The sequence below is a fragment of the Piliocolobus tephrosceles genome, chromosome 2 (genome assembly GCF_002776525.5).
Source record: "Piliocolobus tephrosceles isolate RC106 chromosome 2, ASM277652v3, whole genome shotgun sequence".
Taxonomy (NCBI): domain Eukaryota; kingdom Metazoa; phylum Chordata; class Mammalia; order Primates; family Cercopithecidae; genus Piliocolobus; species Piliocolobus tephrosceles.
Window position 1 is genome coordinate 115,541,620 of NC_045435.1, and position 21,409 is coordinate 115,563,028.

Genomic DNA, 21,409 nt, shown 5'->3' on the forward strand with positions numbered 1-21,409 from the left:
GGAAGGAAGGAAGGAAGGAAGGAAGGAAGGAAGGAAGGAAGGAAGGAAGGAAGGAAGGAAGGAAGGAAGGACAGTGCAAAGGAAAAAGAAAATGAATTGTAACTTCCCTCCAGAGATACTCATTCCTCCATCTGTTTTCTCTTGTGACAGCAACAAGGGGTGAGGATCTTCATAATGCTCTACAAAGAGGTGGAACTCGCTCTTGGCATCAATAGTGAATACACCAAGAGGACGTTGATGCGTCTACACCCCAACATAAAGGTATTCAGGTTCATCTTGATAACCAATGTTTCTTTATTATTCTATAGGATTTTTTCAGATGTGTTTTGTTCTGGGCAGTAATAATCTATAGAATTCCCAAATGTATATTTCATCAAATAGCATTGTGTCCTCAGATACAATGCAAAATACTATACTTTCTTATCTTCCCTACATTGATGGGGGTAAGCAGACCTCATATTTCTGCTTCTCTGACTCTGATAATTGAAAGTGAGAGTTTAGACAAGAACATGCTTCCTGCAGTTGTTTTGATATTCATGAGCTCTATCAAGTTCTCACACTTCTCATTAAGTTTATCCTGGAATCTCTTAGATGTGATCTCCCTGTGACATCCCCTGATCATTGATAGCAGCAAAGAGATCTCCTCTAGGATTTAAAATGTCTTAAAAAAATCAATGGCACCTAGTATAAAATACTAATAAAGTAAATAAACATGAAAAACAATTTGAAAAAGTTCTTTAATATTTTGCCAAACACCTAAAACCTATCAATAAATATAACCCAGTCATTGAGGTACATCAAGACATAATGAATTAATAAACCTCCAGCAGGCTTAAAATATGTAACAATTGTATGTTTCACTTGGTTAGAAAAAATGAAAGTGTTTTCTCCCAGAGAATGATTTATTAGGTTGCATAATTTATATATATTATTTATTCATTCACCAAATTTCTATCAAGTACCCACTAAAGATGTAATTTTGCAACACCAACAACTGTGAGGAAAGAGCTGTTAAAGGAGCAGAGATTTGTATGTTACTGAAGTTAAACTGGTGTAAATTCAAATTAGAAAGTTACAACTTTAGGATGTTACATTTAACTGCAAAGTAAATAGCAATCCAATATATCACTATTTAACAAAAAGAAATGAGAAAGGAATTTATACATGTCACTACAAAAAAATCAACCAAACAAAACAGAAGACAGTAATGCAGGAAATGAGAGACAAAAAATCTATAAGGCATGTAGAAAATAGTAGCAAAATTACAGAAGTATCTTACAGATAATTACTTTAAATGTAAATGGATTGACCCCTCTAATCAAAAAACAGAGATTGGTAGACTGGATTTTAAGAAAACATGATCCAACTATATGGTATCTACAAGAGACTCACTCTAGATGCAAAGACACAAATAGGTTGAAAATGAAAGAATGGAAAGGATATTTCACACACGTAGTAAACAAAAAAGAGCAGGAGTGGCTAAACTAGTATCAGACAAAATAGACTTTAAATCAAAACATGATTGCAAGAGACGAAGAAGGACATTATATATTAATAAAAGGTTCAATACAGCAAGATATAAAAATTATGCACATTTATGTACCTAATAACAGATCATTAAAATACATGAAGCAAAAATGGACAGAATTGAAGGGAGAAAAACACAGTCTGTGGTAATAGTTGGAAACTTCAACATCTCACTCTCAGTAATGGTTAGAGCAACCAGACAGAAGATAAGTAAGAAAATAGAGGACTTGAACACACAGTAAACCAACTGGATCCAGTGGACATATAGAACATTCTATCCAACAACAGCAGGATACACATTCTTCTCAAGTGCACATGGGGCATTTTTCCAGGATCATCTGATAGGCCCCAAAGTAAGTCCTAATAGATTTTAAAAGGTAGATATACAAACATCTGTCTGACCACAACAAGATAATGTTAGAAATTAATAACAGAAGGACAACTAGAACATTCAGAAATTCGTAGAAATTAAATAACACACTGTTAAACAAGCAATGAATCAAAGAAAAAATCACAAGAGAAAGAGAAAATACTTAGAGACAAATGAAACAACATACCAAAATTACGGGACACAGAGAAAGCAGTGCAAAGGGGGAAATGTACAGCTATACTTGCAAAAAGAAGAAAGATCTCAAAACAACAACCTAACTTTACAGTTTAAGGAACTAGAAAAAGAAGAACAAACTAAACCTAAAACTACCAGAAGGAAGGAAATAAAGATTGGAGCATGAGAAATAAAACCAGAGGATAGAAAAATAATACAGAAAATCAATGAAACCAAGTTGGTTTTTTGAAGAGATAAAATCAACAAACCTTTAGCTTGATGGGCTAAGAAAAAAAAAGACTCAAGTTACTAAAATCAGAAATGAAAGTAGAGACATTACTACCAATTCTACAGAAATAAAAATGATTCTAAGGGATTACTGCAAGCAATTGCATACCAATACATTGGATAACCTAGAGGAGATGTACAAGTTCCTAGAAATACGAAACCTACCGAGACTAAATCATGAAGAAATAGAAAACCTTAATAGACCTTTAACTAGTAAGGAGATTGATCAGTAATTAAAAATCTCCCCCAGATGAAAAGCTAGAGACCTGATAGCTTCACTGGTGAATTCTACCAAACATTTAATGAGGAATTACCACCAATCTTTCTCAAGCTTTTTCAAAAATTGAGGAGGAGAGAAGACTCCCTAACTCATTACCCTGATACCACTGGATTGTACACTTAAAAATGGTTAAGATGGTAAATTTTATGTTATGTTTATTTTACTACAGTGTTTTAAAAAAGTGTTATTAAGAAAACAGTAAGGCCAGGTATGGTGGCTCATGCGTATAGTCCCAGCGCTTTGGGAAGCTGAGGTGGGAGGGTGGCTGGAGGCCAGGAGTTCAAAACCAGCATCGGCAACATAACAAGACACCCATATCTACAAAAAACAAAAAGATTAGCCAGGCATGGTGGTACACGCCTGTAGTCCCAGCTACTCAGGAGGCTGAGGCAGAAGGATCATTTGAGCTCAGGAGTTCAAGGCTGCAGTGAGCTATGATCACGCATCTACACTCCAGCCTCAGTGAGAGTGACAGTCTGTGAAAGAAAGAAAAAGAAGAAAGAGAGGGAGGGAGGGAGGGAGGGAGGGAGGGAGAGAAAGGAAGGAAGGAAGGAAGGAGGGAAGGAAGGAAGGAAGGGAGGAAGGAAGGAAGGAAGGAAGGAAGGAAGGAAGGAAGGAACGAAGGAAGGAAGGAGAGAGAACGAAGAGAGAAAGAAAGAAAAAGAGAGAAAGAAAGAAAGAAAAAGAAGGAAAGAAAGAAAAAGAAGAAAGAAAGAGAAGGAAGGAAGGAAAGGAAGGAAGGAAAGAAGGAAGTAGTTGCCAAAGCTTTTGTAATCTTTTTACCTTAAGGCAAATGAAAATAAGAAGTCAGACTGGGATAATTTTGAAAGCAAGAGGTTACTAACTTCTCAAGGTACCTTTTAAATAAAGAGCTGCCAAAATATCTATATGCCTATATTCATATGCTTAGTATTTCAATTCAACAACTGACAAAATATCAATATAATGCATTACAAATTTTTCCAGAGATAAGTAGTAGTTAAATATTTTTAGCTTTTTTTTTTTCAGTACTGAATTTAACTTAATCCTTACAGGGGGAAGGGGACCAGCTATCAAATTGAGCTGACTGTTTTCTAATGTATTGCCAGACCTCAAGCTAAATGGTGGCTGCCCCAAAATATAGTATATGGACGTGGGAGCTTGAAAAGTAAATAGGAGAAATAGGGGCTTTTTTTTTTTTTTTTTTTTTTTTTGCTAAATGCTGAGAATAAAATGATTTTCTTTGGTGTATACGTTGTACGGTTTAGTATTGGAATTATAGAAAATGCTTTTCAGGGAGAATGCAGACCTATTTCATTATGACAGGAAGGACATTTTAAAAGCATATTATCAGTGGGGATTTTTCCCTCTCAAGGTGATGAGACATCCGGATCATGTGTCGTCCACCGTCTATTTGTGGGCTCACCATGAGAAGCTTGTCATCATTGACCAATCGGTGGCCTTTGTAGGAGGGATCGACTTGGCCTATGGAAGGTGGGATGACAATGAGCACAGACTCACAGACGTGGGCAGCGTGAAGCGGGTCACTTCAGGACCATCTCTGGGTTCCCTCCCAGTAAGTATATTTCACCTTTCTGGAAATGTATAACACAAACGTAATTTGTATAAGTTTGTATTAATAGCATGACTGATTGATTCATTGAATAAGAGATGGTGTCTCCTTGGAGGGGAAAAGAACATTAAGTCAATCATGAGACAGACCTGGTTTCAAATACCAGCTTCCCCTCCTAGCTAGCTGTAACTTAGCATTGCTGAGTCTGTTCTTCTCTTGTAAGAAAAGAAAACAGATTCAGTGGAATTTTGGCTGTCCCATATTCAGCTTTGTTTTCCATTTAAATTAAGATTTATTTTTTATTCAGAAATAAGATTCATAAACAAAAATATGTGGCGGTTGAGATTTAGGTATTAAAAAGCCTTAAGTGTCTGCCACAGTTTTTGGAAAGTTCCTACTTAAAGATATACAGAAACAGGATAGGTCAGTCTGGGGTCATTTAGAGGGAATTTGAGCCAGAAGTGAATAACTTCCCAAAGTGCCTTTTAAATAGAGCTGCCAAAATATCTGTATGTGTATATCAATCTGCTTGCTGTTTCAACTAAATGACTGCCAGAATATGAATACACTTATTAAAAAACTTGATGGGCTTCATCTTATTTACTGCTGGAAATGTTGGTGACTCATTTATGCAGAAATAGCAATTTAGTGCATAGGGAATAGGGAAAATGATTGACAGAGGAAGTCTTGCTTACTTAATGTTTATCAGAGGAACAAGTTCAGGAGCTCAACAGTGAATGTAACCCATGTAATTGTATTTGAGATTAAAAGTTTAATTGGAGTGAAATTTCAAGAATTTGACCTACTGAAAGAAGAGCCAGAGCAGAACTCCTCCTATTCCTTTGGTAGTTTTTAAACAGTTCACAAGAATCCACCACAACCCTGTGGCTGACCTCAGACATTATTGCATGTCTATTACAGAACCTCCATCATTTGTAAACTTTATACTCAGCTCTACTTGAATTAAAGAACCACATTGCAGCATGTCTTATGCAGTGTCTTTGTTTACAAAAATAATTTTCTCAGCCTGCCGCAACAGAGTCTATGGAATCCTTAAGCCTCAAAGATAAAAATGAGCCTGATCAAAACCTGCCCATCCGGAAGAGTGTTGATGTGGATTCAAAACTGAAAGGAATAGGAAAGCCAAGAAAGTTCTCCAAATTTAGTCTCTACAGGCAGCTCCACAGGCACCACCTGCACAACGCAGATAGCATCAGGAGCATTGACAGCACCTCCAGTAAGTCACGGCCTTTGCTAGAATTTATCTTAACTACCCACTGTTCTTCCATAGCCAGACACTACATACCTGTTTTTAAAATCTGTCTTTCTGTAATGGAGTAGAATGAGCAATGTTGAGAGGTCACTATATCATTCTATTCAACCTCATGCCATTTTGTGGCTTTGTTTGCCTCATTTTAGAGCAGATTTATTGTTTTATCCACACAAAAGTCATAACGACCACGATTACTGCTTCTAATGGTAGCAGAACGACAAAGGGTTTCTAAAATACACCAAGCCATAAAGGAAAAAGGTATTAGATGTACTTTATAAACTTTTCTTAGAAGAAATTACATTTATCATCCTATCCAGAAATATATCAAGCTTCTTCAAGCTTCAAATATATCAAATATCTTCAAGCATCAGACTTTCTACATCTTGTAAATTTACTATTCCTTTGAAATCCATTGTAAAGCCCTACAATTTTCTGTTGCACAGAATCTTATAACTGATGTTATAGCCCTCTCTGGTTTTAAAAATGATCAACCTTGCTTTCCAGTTTAGAAAATTTCATATCTGTATTTCTTTGTAAAAAAAAAAAATTCTCAATTTCTCTAGGTTGTTTTAATCACTATAGAAGTCATCACAATTTAATCCATGGTTTAAAACCCCACTTCAAACTCTTTCGCCCATCCAGTGAGTCTGAGCAAGGACTCACTAGACCTAATGCTGGTAAGTGATTTGTGAAGTGGCAGAACTCCCTTAGGCTTGAGCTTTGGTTGTGCTGTCTGCTGCATGGGCATAGTGAATGTGTTTCCAGATTGGCTTTCTGTTTGCAGTTTTTATGCTACATATATTATTGAGAGCCTGCTCTATGCAAAGCATCCTGTAGTATCCAAGATCCCTACTCCCTAAGAACTTATAGCAGCAAAGACAAAACAGACCTAATAAGAGAAAATGCATGGCACATGCAATTCAATAGTGTTGTGGACGTTCTATGGAAGGTGGGAGGAATTCCTCTCTGATGGTCCAGAAAGACTTTTTGAGGAGGGGACATTTGGGTTAGACCTGGAAGTAATTGGGGTAGGTGATGGGAAGTCATTGGAGGTGAGTTGAGCAAAGGTGCCGGAATGGGAAAGCAGCAACTGTTTTCAGATCGTGTAAAATGCGTTATTTGGCCAAGATGCAGTTTTTGATATAAGACTAGGAAGATATATGACATTCACATTTGGGAGTTGGAATTTTATTCGGCTAATTTTTTTTTTTTTTTTTTTGAGATAGAGTCTTGCTCTGTCACCCAGGCTGCAATGCAGTAGGGCCATCTTGGTTCACTGCAACCTCCGCCTCCTGGGTTTTAGCGATTCTCCTGCCTCAGCCTCCTGAGTAATCCCTAGCTGGGATTACAGGCGGGCATGACCGTGCCTGACTAATTTTTGTACTTTTAGTAGAGATGGGGTTTTGCCATGTTGGCCAGGCTTGTGTTGAACCCCTGACCTCAAGCAATCCGCCCACCTCGGCCTGCCAAAGTGCTGGGATTACAGGTGTGAGCCACCGCATCTGGTCAGTTAAAAATCTTGAAGGCCTTTGGGTGGATGTGTTGTGTCATGCTATGTGAATTTTCAGAAATCACAATCTGATAGCCGTTGATAAGAAGATACTCCAGATACTCGAGTAATTAATGAATGACTAATGACTTTCACTTGTGGTGGGAATAAAGAAGGATTTGGCCACTGGTCAGATACGGAGATAAGTAATCATAATAAATGACGCTAGTAAAATCATAGGCTAACATTTATTTTATGCAGACTGTATCCATCACTGCCCTGAGTACTTGCAGTGCTTAGTAGTAATATTGTCATCTTCTTTTTACAGATGAAGACATTCAGGGTTAGAGATGATACATGTCCTGCCCAATGGAGTTCCAATTTATCATCCTCCCAGTGCCCATGATTAAGACTTGTGATCTAGCAGAAATGAAGATCACTATGTTATACTTTTTTGGCTAGAACCTAAGGCCGGGGCTCTCATGTACTGTTTAGCAGATGAGAGTTACAGTCTAGCACACATGCCTGAATGTGAGTCACCTGTGGCTTGCAGGTGCTAATGAACCAGAAAAGTTATGCTGGACTTTGAGTAGGGATTCCCAGCATTCTTTCACCTAGGGCAGGGGTGTCCAATCTTTTGGCTTCCCTGGGCCACATTGGAAAAAGAAGAATTGTCTTGGGCCACACATAAAATATACTAACACTAATGATAGCTGATGAGCTAAAAAAAAGTTGCGAAAAAATTATAATGTTTTAAGAAAGTTTGTGTATTTGTGTTGGGCCACATTCAAAGCCATCCCGGCCTGCATGTGGCCCACAGGCTATGGGTTGGACAAGTTTGGTCCAGCTACCCTGCATTTTAAAAAATGCAGTAATCAACTACACACAATGAACTAAAACTTCAATGTAACTGTTAAATAAGTTTATGTTTTATAAATCATAACAGCATCAATATACATTTAAAAATGGAGAAGAGGCCGGGGACGGTGACTCACACCCGTAATCCCAGCACTTTGGGAGGCGGAGGCAGGAGGATTGCTTGAGCCCAGGAATTCAAGACCATCTTGGGCAACGTAGTGAAACCCCATCTCTACAAAAAATTAGCTGAGCGTGGTGGCCTGCATCTCTCGTCCCAGCTTTTCCAGAAGCTGAGGCGGGAGAATTGCTGGAGCCTGCAAGGCAGAGATTGCAGTGAGCTGAGATCATGCCACTGCACTCCAGCCTGGGTCACAGAGGGAGACCCTTTCTCACACACACAAAAACAATTTTTAAATTTTTAAAAAATAAAAATAAATGGCTCAAGCCTGTAATCCCAGCACTTTGGGAGGCCGAGACGGGTGTATCACGAGGTCAGGAGATCGAGACCATCCTGGCTAACACAGTGAAACCCCGTCTCTACTAAAAAAAATACAAAAAACTAGCCGGGCGCGGTGGCGGGCGCCTGTAGTCCCAGCTACTCAGGAGGCTGAGGCAGGAGAATGGCGTGAACCGGGGAGGCGGAGCTTGCGGTGAGCTGAGATCCGGCCACTGCCCTCCAGCCTGGGCGACAGAGCAAGACTCCGTCTCAAAAAAAAATAAAAATAAAACATAAAAATAGGGAACAAATATGGGGAGACATTCTTACTTAGCGTACAGCTAGTACTGGATGTGTGTGTGGATTCGGGGACAACTCCCATTAATTCCTGTGCTTGACAACGCTTCAAAGTCCTGGGAAGTAGGAGGCCTCTGGGAAATCCAGGAAGCCAGGAGTTCATGCAGTGGCAGATATTAGAGATAAAGGGTTGGAAACAGCTCCAGGTAGTACCTTATCATTTCAATGTGTAACTTTGCTGCTTTATTACTGAAGTTAAAAATGAAGTGGAGGAAATGAGATTGCCAACCCTGAAGATTATAGATCTGAATTATGACTGATAGTGTTGCTGACAATAGGATTGAGAGCAAGTGGAAAAGATGTGAGTGAAGTGCTGAGTCCAGTAAGTAACTCACACCTACCACAGGTTGAGAGGGGTGATATCCACAGGGGTGATCTGAGACACTGATCATACATGTGTATGGTTTTCTGTTGCTGATGAAAAGTACCCTTGACATCTGTTTACAACCTCTCACTGATAAACTGAATATATGTCTAGTGCAGCATTGTTGAGAGACAAAGAGAGATCGAGAGAGAAAGAACAACCTAAACATCAAAGAGTAGGGAAATGGTGAAGAACATAATGAATGGTAACAAATGGTTCATCTCTTTGATGGAACTGGGCAATGATTAAAACTGTAATTGGGGATACAAAAATAAACATAGAAGATTTATTTATTTAATTAAATAAGTATTTATTGAGTTTCTATTATATACCAATCACTATTCTGGGTTCTAGAGGTGTAGTGAATAAAGCAGATGAAGTGCAGTTAACTAGTTGGGTGGTAAGGATGAGAACTGTGTGTACAAATAGAGGGTCAAACACATTATGTCAGGTGGTGATAATTATGGAGAATAGTTGAGCATGATAAGGGAAGAAGGGCATGGGAGAAGTTACTATTTTGTAAAGGCTGGTCGGAGAATACGTCTCTCATGTGGTTAGTTTTTAACTGACATCTGAAGGAGGAGAAGAATGAGGATAAGAAACTGTTTGAGAGAGGGTGATTCTGACAGAAGGAATAGCAAGTAGGAAAGGCCATGAGGCAGAGGGGACAGGTGTGTTCCAGGAATACGGCTGTAGTGAAGTGGGCTAGGAGAGGATGATAAGAACAAAATCAGAGAGGTAGGCGGGGGTGGGTTATGTGAGGTCTTGAAGACCACTGTAAGATTTTGACCCTGAGTGAGACAGGAAGTCATCGCGTGGTCTTGAGCAAAGGGTAGGCAAGGGCTGACTTACATTTTCCAAGGATCATTCTTCAGAGCAGATCAGGGTGGCAAATGGTGACTGTGCAGGTTATGAATATATTTTGAGGGTCGAGCTGACAGCATTTGCCGATGAACTAGATATGAGATGTGAGAGATGGAGAGGACTCCAAATCTTTGGCCCCACTGGAAAGATGGAGTTTCCGTGAACTGAATTGAGATGGTTATGGGAAAAGCAAGGAAAGTTTGAGGACAGTTGCCAGTGTGTCAAGATATGTTCCTGAAGGCAGCTGACAAAGGACGTTCAATGATGCTATCTTTGTTAGGAAAATGGAGCTTGAGGTGATTTATTTTTTTCCTACATTGTTGGTACTGTTTTCATTTTACTTTTATAATCAAATTTAAATACAAATTTAATTTTTTAAAATGAGAACAATTTGTTTACCTCAAAAGAAAAGACAAAGGATAGTGGGGTCCTTCTAGAGCAGTGCTTTCCAAACTCGATTCCTTGGATCCTGGAGTTCCTAAAAGGCTTTGAGGTGAACATTGAAGTAGGTGAACCCCAGGACCCTCCCACTGCTTTTGGTACCTCTTCAACCAGAACAATCCCACTTGTATCTGTTTTAAATATTGGAGTCCTTCTGAACTTGTTTTCAAAAAAGAAAAAATAAGTAAAGTTCTACTAAAAATAATGAAGGAAGTTTAAAGAGCAAGGCACTAGATTTAAATCATGTAAAACCTTAAAAACTCAGGTTGCCTTGTAAAACAAATTAAGCATGGAGTGACTCTTCGTTAGAAATTTAAAACTGAATATGAACTTGAGTTAATGACTTCCTTGTCCTGAGAATGCAAAGAGAGTTAGCCTCTCTGCAATATCAATTTCACTTGACTGCACATGACCATGTTGAATTGGGCTCCTATTAAACCTCCCTGGTGTCATACAGAAATCAGTGTGGAGTGAACATCGCTATGGATTTTTATATAGAAAAACTGCACTGAAAACATGGTTAGGAATCATATCTGTAATATATGTTTTTCAAAATCACTCAGCCATTTTCACATTTTTTTTTTCATTCAGAATTATGTTGTAAGAGGGAGAATTTTGCTTGATACTATTTTTAAAGTGTTGAATTTTATTCCTCTTATTTATCTATTTATTATACTTTAAGTACTGGGATACATGTGTAGAATATGCAGGTTCGTTACATAGGTATACACGTGCCACGGTGGTTTGCTGCACCCATCAACGTGTCATCTACATTAGGTGTTTCTCCTAATGCTATTCAGCAACTGTGTGCTGATGTTTTCCTTTTAAGCAATATTAAATAGGTAAGTGAGGGAAAAATTATTTTTGCAATTTAGTTGAGACAGGCTTTTCACATTTGAGTGTCTAGTCATAAGGGATAATATTAAGCTGTTTCTAAACTGTTCTTAGGCATGCAATGGATAGGATGTATAAGATTCATTTTGTGCTGTTAAATAGCTTATTATCTAATAGGTGAGCATGAGTTTTAAATATTTTACAAACCTAATATTTTAGTCATTCATTGAGGGAAGATACTCCTACTGCAAGAGTCATCATTGATCCACAGATGACATACAGGTCTACAAACCCTTAACAACAATTCTAAATCCCAAAAAAATTTGAAAACCAAAATACTTTTAAAAATATAACTTGTTGAGTGCCTGTATTGGAACTGGCCTTGAACATATGTAGAAATTCAGTAGGTAGAGACTAAAAAAGTAGAAAAACAGGCATTTTAGGTAGATACTACATCTTAAGACACAGATATAGGAAATGCAAAAGTATTTATTTCGGCATCTCAGACCTGAGTGTAGAATATGGTAGATACATATAGGTCTATAATCTGTCATACAAAATCTTTGGAATCAGATTTCAGAAATCAGAAAGTTCTGGATTTTAGAAAGGTAATACAATACCTATACCCTCTACTCTGTTACCCTCCCAGCAGCATCCAGGAAATACCTGGAATGTAGGAAAACCATTTATGTTTGTGCAACACCAAGTGGGATCAATAAAGATAATAAATAACCTCTTGTCAGTTCAGGCCAGGTTTTGCTGACCTGGGAGCTATGAAATGAGCTGTGAAAATCAGCTATGAAAAAACATTTGAATTGTTAGAACTTTTGGAGTTTTGGAATCGTGGTTAAGGGCTAATTTGTGCAGATTGAGCTGGTGGGATATATCTGTACCAGTTTACGGAGGACTTTGAAAATCAAACTGAGACATTGCACCTCTTCCATTAAATGTTGGAAAATCCCTAGGGGCAAGGAGCAGTTAATGGTGAGGCTTTATAACATTTATAGTGGAGACACAGGGAGTCTGACAAGGTTGTGTCAGTGAGTTCAAGAATGAAGTAAATGGGAGAACCTTTTTCCAAAGGCATCATGATCTGGGAAGCCATGGGAAGGTGGGTGGAGAAGTCCGTGAAGAATAAAGGAGCCAAAGATGATTCCGAGGTTTGAGCTTGAGTTACTATACTCAGAGAGCAGAAATCTCAAGGAAAGACTTGATTTTATGGAATGATAATGATTTTAGTGTCAGACATAATTTTAAAGTTCTGGTGGGAACTAGGTAAACAATGTCAAGTGAGGCACTGGAAGTGACCTTAGATCTGGGGTCCAAAACAGAGGCCAAGCTTGCAGGTGCACATTTAGAAATTGTATAGAAAAAGATGGGAGAGGCCAGGCGTGGTGGCTCACACCTGTAATCCCAGCACTTTGGGAGGCTGAGATGGGCGGATCACAAGGTCAGGAGTTCGAGACCAGCCTGGCCAACATGTGAAACCCTGTCTCTACTAAAAATACAATAATTAGCTGGGCGTGGTGGCGTGTGCCTGTAATCCCAGCTACTCGGGAGGCTGAGGCAGGATAATTGCTTGAACACTTGAACCCGGGAGGCGGAGGTTGCAGTAAGCAGAGATCATGCCACTGCACTCCAGTCTCAAAAAAAAAGAGAGAGAGAGAGAAAGAAAAGAAAGACAGGAGAAAGGGGAAAGGGGAAACCTTGTTAGTGAGGAGGAGCTAGGAAAGAAGAACAAGAGGCGTAGGCTGAAGAAATGGTAGAACAATGGAGACCTGGAAGGCAAGAGGTGAAAACAAAAGGAGAAAAGGAGGAGGATGTGGCAAGACCAGAGGATACCAGGCAAGGAGCAAGAAGACCCCCTTCTCATAAACTTTAGCAGCCAGAATCTGAGCCACTGACAGAGGAGGAGGCAGAAGATTGGCATGACAAATCAGTGCCAAAAGATAAGGCAGGTGCAATTATGAAATCGTTTGGGAGCCAGATAGCAACCTAATGAGACCCTCTAGGATCAGCATTGTTGACATCAGAAGTCCTCTCGACCTGCTCATCCATGCTCATGCAATTCTGAGCCATGTTTTCACAGGAACTAATATTTGGCTCTATTGCCTTAAGAGTTCATTTGTACTGAGAAGGACCCTAATTTATATGGAATAGTTTTTAGGCCATGGCCAAAAACAAAAACAAATTTGAATTATGAGCAGGTTGAATTAGGTTGAATTCAATTAGTACCAAGATAATTTCCTGAGACTAAAAATTTCCTTTATATTCCTTATCATAACTAGCTGTTAGATGAAAGTTAATTTTTAAATGAGTGTGTGTGTGTTTATGTAAAGCCTTAGCTTAGAGTTTTGCAACTGGTGAAAGCAAATTGCATATATATTTTTTATATTTGGAATTTGAAATATTATTTATCTCATTTTTGGTCCCTTTTGTTTCTTTTCTCACCCTCTGTTTTTCTTTTTACAAAGTGCATGTTAACAACAAAGAGCCTGTAGATGAGCAAACAGGCCTACCTGCACTTTGGCCTTTCAGTCTCATAAAGCAGGAAAATAAATCACTGGGAGAAGTCAATAGAAGTCTATTTTTAACATGATTTCATTTTGCTAATCTATGGCATTTTAAGTCAAGAAAATTTCAATAGCCTTTGGAAGGTTAATGATTCAGTTTGAGATAGAATATTAGCATTGTGTGTGGTGATTACATAAAAACATTTGTTCTGCAAATATTTATTGATTGCCTGGATGCTTGGAGGTACTGGCAGTGAGGAGATTTGGTTCCCACTCCCAAAGAGTTTATAGACTGGTGAGGCATTGATGGAGGGCGGGAACCTGATACAATTGCGTCACAGAGTTAAAGGTGTTGGGGCAGTTGTTAATGGGATGACAGTAGTGCTAGTGACTGCCTCTTCCTTACAGGGAGCTGGGAGGTCTCTCTAGAGCAGATGACAGCTAATGTGGCTCTTGAAGGATGATTAGGATATCAGGCCAAGAGGGAGAAAGGAGCATTTCAGGGAGAAGTAATAATGTGCCGACTGCATGGAGACATGGCAGACCACACCTGTTAAAATACAGTGAAACATGTGCTTTACATGGGGCCTGGGGTTGGGTGGGGAAAAACAAGGACTAGAAAGAGTTTGGCATCAGTTTGGGAAGAGCCTTCTATGCATACTAAGCCCTTAGGACTTGAACTTCCTGTAGGCAGTATGTGAACCTTCCAGGGTTTTAAGCAAAGAGTGCATTTTACAAAGACAGTTCTGGGACAGTGTGTTGGTGGCGGGACCAGTGCAGCCCTCTCACTGGCTACTGCAAGCAGTACCATTTATTCATTCAACACATATTTTTGCATTCAGTGTCTATTTGTTAAATGCCTTTTTTTGTGCCAAGCGCTGCATTTGTGATTTGTAATTCTGCTAATCTTTTTACTTCATTGTCTTCGTATTTAGCCTTAAGTCAATGGTCTCAGCATAGTTCTTTGTGAAATGCTACAATAGATTGCTGCTTTTGTACCTATATCATAAGCTTTCATCTGCTGTTGCCATATTTTTTATAAATGCCATCTATGATTTGAAGTATATAAATGTTAAAGCGCAACAGATTTTAGCTGTTATCTAGGCCAAATTCTTCATTTGATGCATAATGGACTTATGATCTAAAAAGTTGAAGCTCAGTGTCACTTAGCTAGTTAATTCCAGGGCTGGAACATGGGCTATCTGTAAATGTGAAGTTCTTGCTTCAATGCAAAAGAATTATGCATCAGGTGTGCACCATGTTGGTTGAGGAAAAAGAAGTGGCATGGTATCTTTATTGCCTCTGCGTCTCAGGTTTCTCCACCTCCCCCCCCGCCCCTCCCCGTCTACCCCCCAAAGCCCCCCAACAGCTTTACTGCTTTCTCATAGTGCCACCTTGTGAGTTCTTTATTCACAGTTAATTCTGTGATCAGTTCTTCCAGTGATCTGGTAGGTGGTGGGAATAAGTTACTCAACTGCCTGAGGTCAAATTTCATTGTTTGATGATGAATCTTGTTATAGCCCCAATTGCCCACTAAAAGTAAACTTGTAAGGACTGTAAAACCTTGTTAGCTCACAGCCTCTAATACAATGGACATATGCCACCCTAGTGATATCTTAAGAAATTAAGAAGCTTTTAGGTGTTTAATAAATGAGAGTTGAGCCTCCCTTTCTGGGATCCCCCGAACCACAGTCCCTGAGGGGGTCTTGCTGCATTCACAGATACCGGGTCCATCCGCAGTTTACAGACAGGTGTGGGAGAGTTGCATGGGGAAACCAGATTCTGGCATGGAAAGGACTACTGCAATTTCGTCTTCAAAGACTGGGTTCAACTTGATAAACCTTTTGCTGGTGAGTATTATGATGGTGGGGTGCTGGTTATATTTTGTCTTTTACCTTTGAGCATCTCAACAAGTACACACGTGCATGATCTAAATGACTTTTGTTTTGCTTCTGTTTATTTCTGAAAATTTTTTAAAACTTTTCTTTTAAGAAAAGAACACGAAATAGAGCTGAACTATCTGAAACCTCCAGATTTGTTATAGGCACATTTTTGGGGTAATAATCAGTAATTTTTCAGGAAATGGTAGGCTCCCTTTGATCATCTTCTATTCTGCTTATTTCCTGCATTTCCAAAATGAGAATGGCATATTTTCAGATTATCACTGGGTTTATATGTTTAAGAGGAGATAGAGATGGCATTGCCTGCCATTGTTTCAACAGGATAAAAAATTAAAAATATAATATCAAACACACAGCTTTAGATAATTTGTACCAACTCACATCTTGCCATGTCTAGTGATTATCTAATCCTAAGTGAAATGGAAACATATTTGGGGAGGTGCCGGGGAGGCTATGTCCCTGCATGTGAAATCTGTTTCCCTTGATTATAAAAGTGTTGCTCTGTGCAAACCAAGAAATATATACCTAGTGAGCACTAACCCATGTTTCCTTTTAGTATCGTAGTTGGAGTCAGAGAGCCTCTGCCCCAGCACGGAAGTTAATGACTGATCCTTGCCTGGTGCACCTGGGCAGATTTCATTGACAGGTACTCCATGCCCCGGATGCCCTGGCATGACATTGCTTCTGCAGTCCACGGGAAGGCGGCTCGTGATGTGGCACGTCACTTCATCCAGCGCTGGAACTTCACGAAAGTATTTGGATATTGCTATCATGATTTATCCACGTGAAGAGAGGCAGGCCTAACTAGAGAAGAGGTTCAGAGGAGGCTGTTGGCAAGAAGAGATTGTCGTGGCCACAACTGTGTCACCGCTCTGCTGTTGGCTGCATTGATGTCAGGGTGCCTGGGCATCTGGGCAAAAAAAGAGGGAAACATTTCTGAATGTCCACACCATAGACAATTCAGAGTGCCTAGGGACAGGTGCTGCTGTGTGGATCCTGATTTTAATTTTGTTAATACCTTGGACACAGTGTTGACCAAGCATTTAGTAGCCTAGGCTCGGTAGTCATTTGCAGGGCTATTACAGCAGGATGGGAGCCTTGTTTAGATGAGAGGGCTTGAGCTTTAAAGTCCCGTCCAATCCTGGAATTGCGATGGGTTTATATTGGTACAGGATTCTGAGAGCTGGTTCTGAGCAAATCAAGCAATATTAAGAAGGTGGGGCCATTTTCCTTTTCTCCAGATTGTGTCCTCATTATTTGTAAGAACTTGACCTAACATTCAAACCTAACATTCATAAATTAAGTACATATCATTCAGGTCGGGCTCGGTGGCTCACGACCGTAATCCCAGCAATTTGGGAGGCCTAGGCGGGTGGATCACCTGAAGTCAGGAGTTCGAGACTGGCCTGACCAACATGGTGAAACCCCATCTCTACTAAAATACAAAAATTAGCTGGGCGTGGTGATGGGTGCCTGTAATCTCAGCTGTTCTGGAGGCTGAGGCAGGAGAATCACTTGAACCCGGGACACTGAGATTGCAGTGAGCCGAGAGAATGCCATTGCACTCCCGCATGGGCGACAGAGAGAAACTTGGTCTCAAAAAAAAAAAAAAAAAAAAGAAGGTACATATTCAGGTGTTATTAAAGTTTCACTTTATTTACTTGAAGTGATAATGAGGCGTGATTCCCCTTGGTCATTTTGAAAAAGAATTTAGTTTTATCAACCACTTAGACTCTCACTTTGTTTTTCATTCACGTGAGGATTATAAAAATTTAGTGGACATTCTAATGGAAATTTTTTAACAAAAATTTAGGGGAGATGGATTAATAAACAAATGGAGTGTTACTTTTAACCTGCTGTACTAGCAAAGATAAAAATCTCTGCTAATACCTGTAGTTAGGTTTGGGGTGGTTTTTGTGGTGTGCTCATACACGCTGCCCCAGGGAGGATAAATTGGTACAACACCAATAAGTCTTTTTTAAAGTATGCAATCTTTGATCCAGAAAAACTATTTCCAGGTATTCAAACTAAAGCCATAATCCAATAAGGTAATTTATTTTGATATGGCTTCTAATAATTCAAATAAAATTAGAAATAACAGAAATCCTTACTAATAGGAATTTGTTAAATGATTCTTTTATACCATTTTACTATGAAGTTATGAAAAATAATGATATCCCACTATATTGCTGTGACAAGATATCTAGAACATAATCGGTAAAAAATTAGTTTATAAAACAATAGTCTCATTTTTGCAATTATAAACTTCTATAACTACAGATTATATTTAACCTGTCTTTATAAATATAAAACAATATGTCCCCTACAAAAGGTAAAAACAGGACTATGAGACATAGAAAACAAACACAAATAATCTGTAGCCCTTCACTTAGAAATGTCCATTAACATTTTTCTTTTTCTTTTTCAAATTAACCTGAATTTCTTTTTTTTTTTTTTTTTTTTTTTTTTTTGATGGAGATTTGCTCTTCACTCTTGTTACCCAGGCTGGAGTGCAATGGTGAAATCTCAACTCACTGCAACCCCTGCCTCCCAGGTTCAAGTGATTCTCCTGACTCAGCCTCCTGAGTTGCTGGGATTATAGGTGCCCGCCACCATGCCTGGCTAATTTTTGCATTTTTAGTAGAGATGGAGGTTTCACCATGTTGGCCAGGCTGATCTTGAACTCCTGACCTCAGGCGATCCCCACTCCTTGGCCTCCTAAAGTGCTGGGATTACAGGTGTGAGCCACTGCGCCCCGCCATAAATTTATTTTATAATCACAAAGTAGGGAGAATGAATCTTTTTTCTCATTTGAATATTTTTTTATCCCTTTTTCTTTATTTTAGATTATGAAATCAAAATATCGGTCCCTTTCTTATCCTTTTCTGCTTCCAAAGTCTCAAACAACAGCCCATGAGTTGAGATATCAAGTACCTGGGTCTGTCCATGCTAACGTACAGGTAAGTTCTGGCTTTTCTTTTTGACAAAATGCTACTGAGTAAAAGTACTGTTATTGGACAAAGGGCCTGTTACATTGGCTTCAGATTTTTCAATGACTGCTTTTCTAAGGCAAAACTAAATGGACCTTTTAACACTTAGTATTAGATTTCCTGTGTTAAATGGATTCAGTCCAGTCTCTTTTTAAAACTCTTATAAATATAATAAATGCATGTCCTTAGAAAAGGCCACAGCCAAGGAAAGGCTATTCCTGTAATTCCTTCTGAAGTGACCCTAGCAACGTGATTCCCAGTAAACCTGGACCTGATACTGCCTAAGCACCAGGAATGTGGCTGAAACTTAGCAGCTAGGAAGCTAGTTGTAGTTCAATCTAATTTTAGTTCCTGATTAACCAAATGTCTTCTAGAGGCCCTTTTAATGGAATAAGGATTTTTCTTAATAGAGTCACAACAGTTTACCACATCCAGTTTAACCATCTCAAACTACAATAAATTCAGACCTCGTGGGGCTCTGAGGCCTATCTAGGGCCGGCCAGCTGGTTATCAACAGAGGTGGACCTTGAAATCCTAGTCTAGTCCAGTGTTACCCAATCTGCTTCCTTTATCAACTACAGCTCAAATATCTTGAGATCATGTGGGGACAGAAGTAGGATGGGCCACCTTTGGCGTTGCCTTTTGTTTGAAGTCATCACTATGGACATCAGAAGAATTGTTTAAGTAAAGTCCAGCAGCCTGCTACTGCTACATATCATCAGTAGGGACTATATAATGCAGACATGGATCCTAGGGAACATGATTATATAAATGAAGTGCCTAAATCAGTTATTTTGCATCGTGTGCAATTGGAGGTATGTGTATATAAGAAATCAGACATTTCAGACTGTAGATCAAATAATAGAACTTTTTTTTAAAAAAAGCCAGGCACGGTGGCTCCCACATGTAATCCTAGCACTTTGGAACACCGAGGCAGGTGGATCACCTGAGGTCAGGAGTTCGCAACCAGCCTGGCCAACCCTGTCTCTACTAAAAACAAGAAATTAGCTGGGCATGGTGACATGCGCCTGTAATCCCAGCTACTCGGGAGGCTGAGGCAGGAGAATCGCTTGAACCCAGGAGGCAGAGGCTGCAGTGAGCCAAGACTGCGCCACTGCACTCCATCCAGCCTGGGGGACAGAGTAAGACTGTTTCAAAAAAAAAAAAAAAAAAGAGAAACCGCTTGAGAGAAATATCAGCAGCAAATACTAGTCATCCCAGGCTAAAAAGAAAACTAATTTAAACTCAGAGGCATAGATAGCTATGATTTATATGTAAGCTGATGAATATTTTATGAACCTGTTTAATTTTATTCTACGTGGAGGAGAAAAAATTACCCATGCTAGAATATAAAATAAGAAACTTGTTGTTAGGAAAATAAGATTTTAAGATTTGAACTTGCATTATTATTGATGTCATGGTCAATTTATCAAAGTTAGCTGATGTTAGTAAGTATCTATTGAAAATGGATTGCTGGGAATTAAGTATTTTTGTAATCAATGAAGAAAGTTTTAGCATAGTATTGCATATGCATATATTTTCCACTTCACTGTTGGTGAAGTCCTGACTCACATAGTCTCATCCTGCTGTCTGGTGAGGTCAATAGATACTCTATAAAATGCTTCTCTTTGTTCACTTTTTCTACATCACTGATGTTGTGTGAGAAATGACACTAGATTGGGTGTGGTGGATCACGCTTAGAATCCCAGCACTTTGGGAGGCCAAGGCAGGAGGATTGCTTGAGCCTAGGAGTCCAAGACCAGCCTGGGCAACATAGTGAGACCCCATCTCTACAAAAAGTTTTTAAAAAGTTAGCCAGGCATGGTGGCACATGCTTATGGTCCCAGCTACCTAAGAGGCTGAAGCGGGAGGATTGCTTGAGCCCAGGAGGTGGGGACTGCAGTGAGCCTTGATTGCACCCATGCACTCCAGCCTGGGCAACAGAGCAAGACTGTCTTGAAAAATAAATAAATAAATAGAAATAAAAAATAAAAGAAATGAGACTAGATCTGATAAGCTCATATGTTAATCCCTCATATGTTCAGGTGACCTGGATTCAGAAATCTACAAAGCCAAGGATATTTAACAAAGCTTGTTCATTCATTCATTCATTCATTTATTCAGCCAACATATGTTTACTAAGTGTTGTCCGTTTGCATGGTGAAGTCATCAAAGCACACTTGGGTGTCAAGGGGGCAGACAGCAAAAGAGTTCTCTGCCTCTGGAAACTTAGTTAGCTGGGGAGAGATAGCTGAGATGAACAATTCAGTTAACAGTGCAAGATAATGTTGGTGTGAAAGTAAGGACCAGCATGCTATGAGTTTGGAAATCCAGAGCGACAGAACTGGGTGTCCACTCTAAGGAATAATCCTGCTTGCTCAGAAGACACGAGGACTGACTACAGTAACCCATTCCCTCTAAGAGAGGCACTGATGAGTTAGATGGCATAAGGCCGGCGCGGGGGTGGGGGCGGGGTGGGGGCTGCGCCTGGAGTGCTGGCCTAGTGAATTTGGACCTGGTACTGGAAGTGCTAGTGAACTTTGGATGGTTTTTTTTTTTAATTGGGCAAGAAGCATGATACATGAATGTTCTATGAAGATTAAGGAGAGAGTTTTCCAAACTGAATTTACCTATGAGATGCTGATAACTGTTCCACAAAGATTTCTATGGACAGATAAGGCTTTGTAGAATTTTTTAAAACAGGTCTCCTTAGCACCTTTGTTATGCTACAGTGTATTATAAAACCACTAAGAGGGAATATGATGTGAGCATTTCCCAAGCTTATTTGACAGAGAATCTCTTGTTTTATGCATTCTTATCTGTTTCCATCTTTCCAAACGAATACCTTGAGACCAAAAGTTTATACACGTGAAGAGCTTATTAGACTAGAGAGAGAAT

At 39.3% G+C, this 21,409-nt stretch overlaps 1 protein-coding gene across 3 annotated transcripts in view; it reads left to right on the top strand.

Annotated features, from left to right (window-relative positions):
* PLD1 (phospholipase D1) overlaps positions 1 to 21,409 on the top strand; it is a 224,071-nt gene that overhangs the window by 135,424 nt on the left and 67,238 nt on the right. For all 3 annotated transcript variants that reach the window (XM_023213449.2, XM_023213447.1, XM_023213450.1), the window contains 7 exons: positions 151 to 261; positions 3,994 to 4,194; positions 5,218 to 5,428; positions 6,028 to 6,141; positions 15,342 to 15,470; positions 16,155 to 16,273; positions 18,368 to 18,481. In XM_023213449.2, the coding sequence (XP_023069217.1) occupies positions 151 to 261; positions 3,994 to 4,194; positions 5,218 to 5,428; positions 6,028 to 6,141; positions 15,342 to 15,470; positions 16,155 to 16,273; positions 18,368 to 18,481 (999 nt within the window). The remainder of the gene's footprint in view (positions 1 to 150; positions 262 to 3,993; positions 4,195 to 5,217; positions 5,429 to 6,027; positions 6,142 to 15,341; positions 15,471 to 16,154; positions 16,274 to 18,367; positions 18,482 to 21,409) is intronic.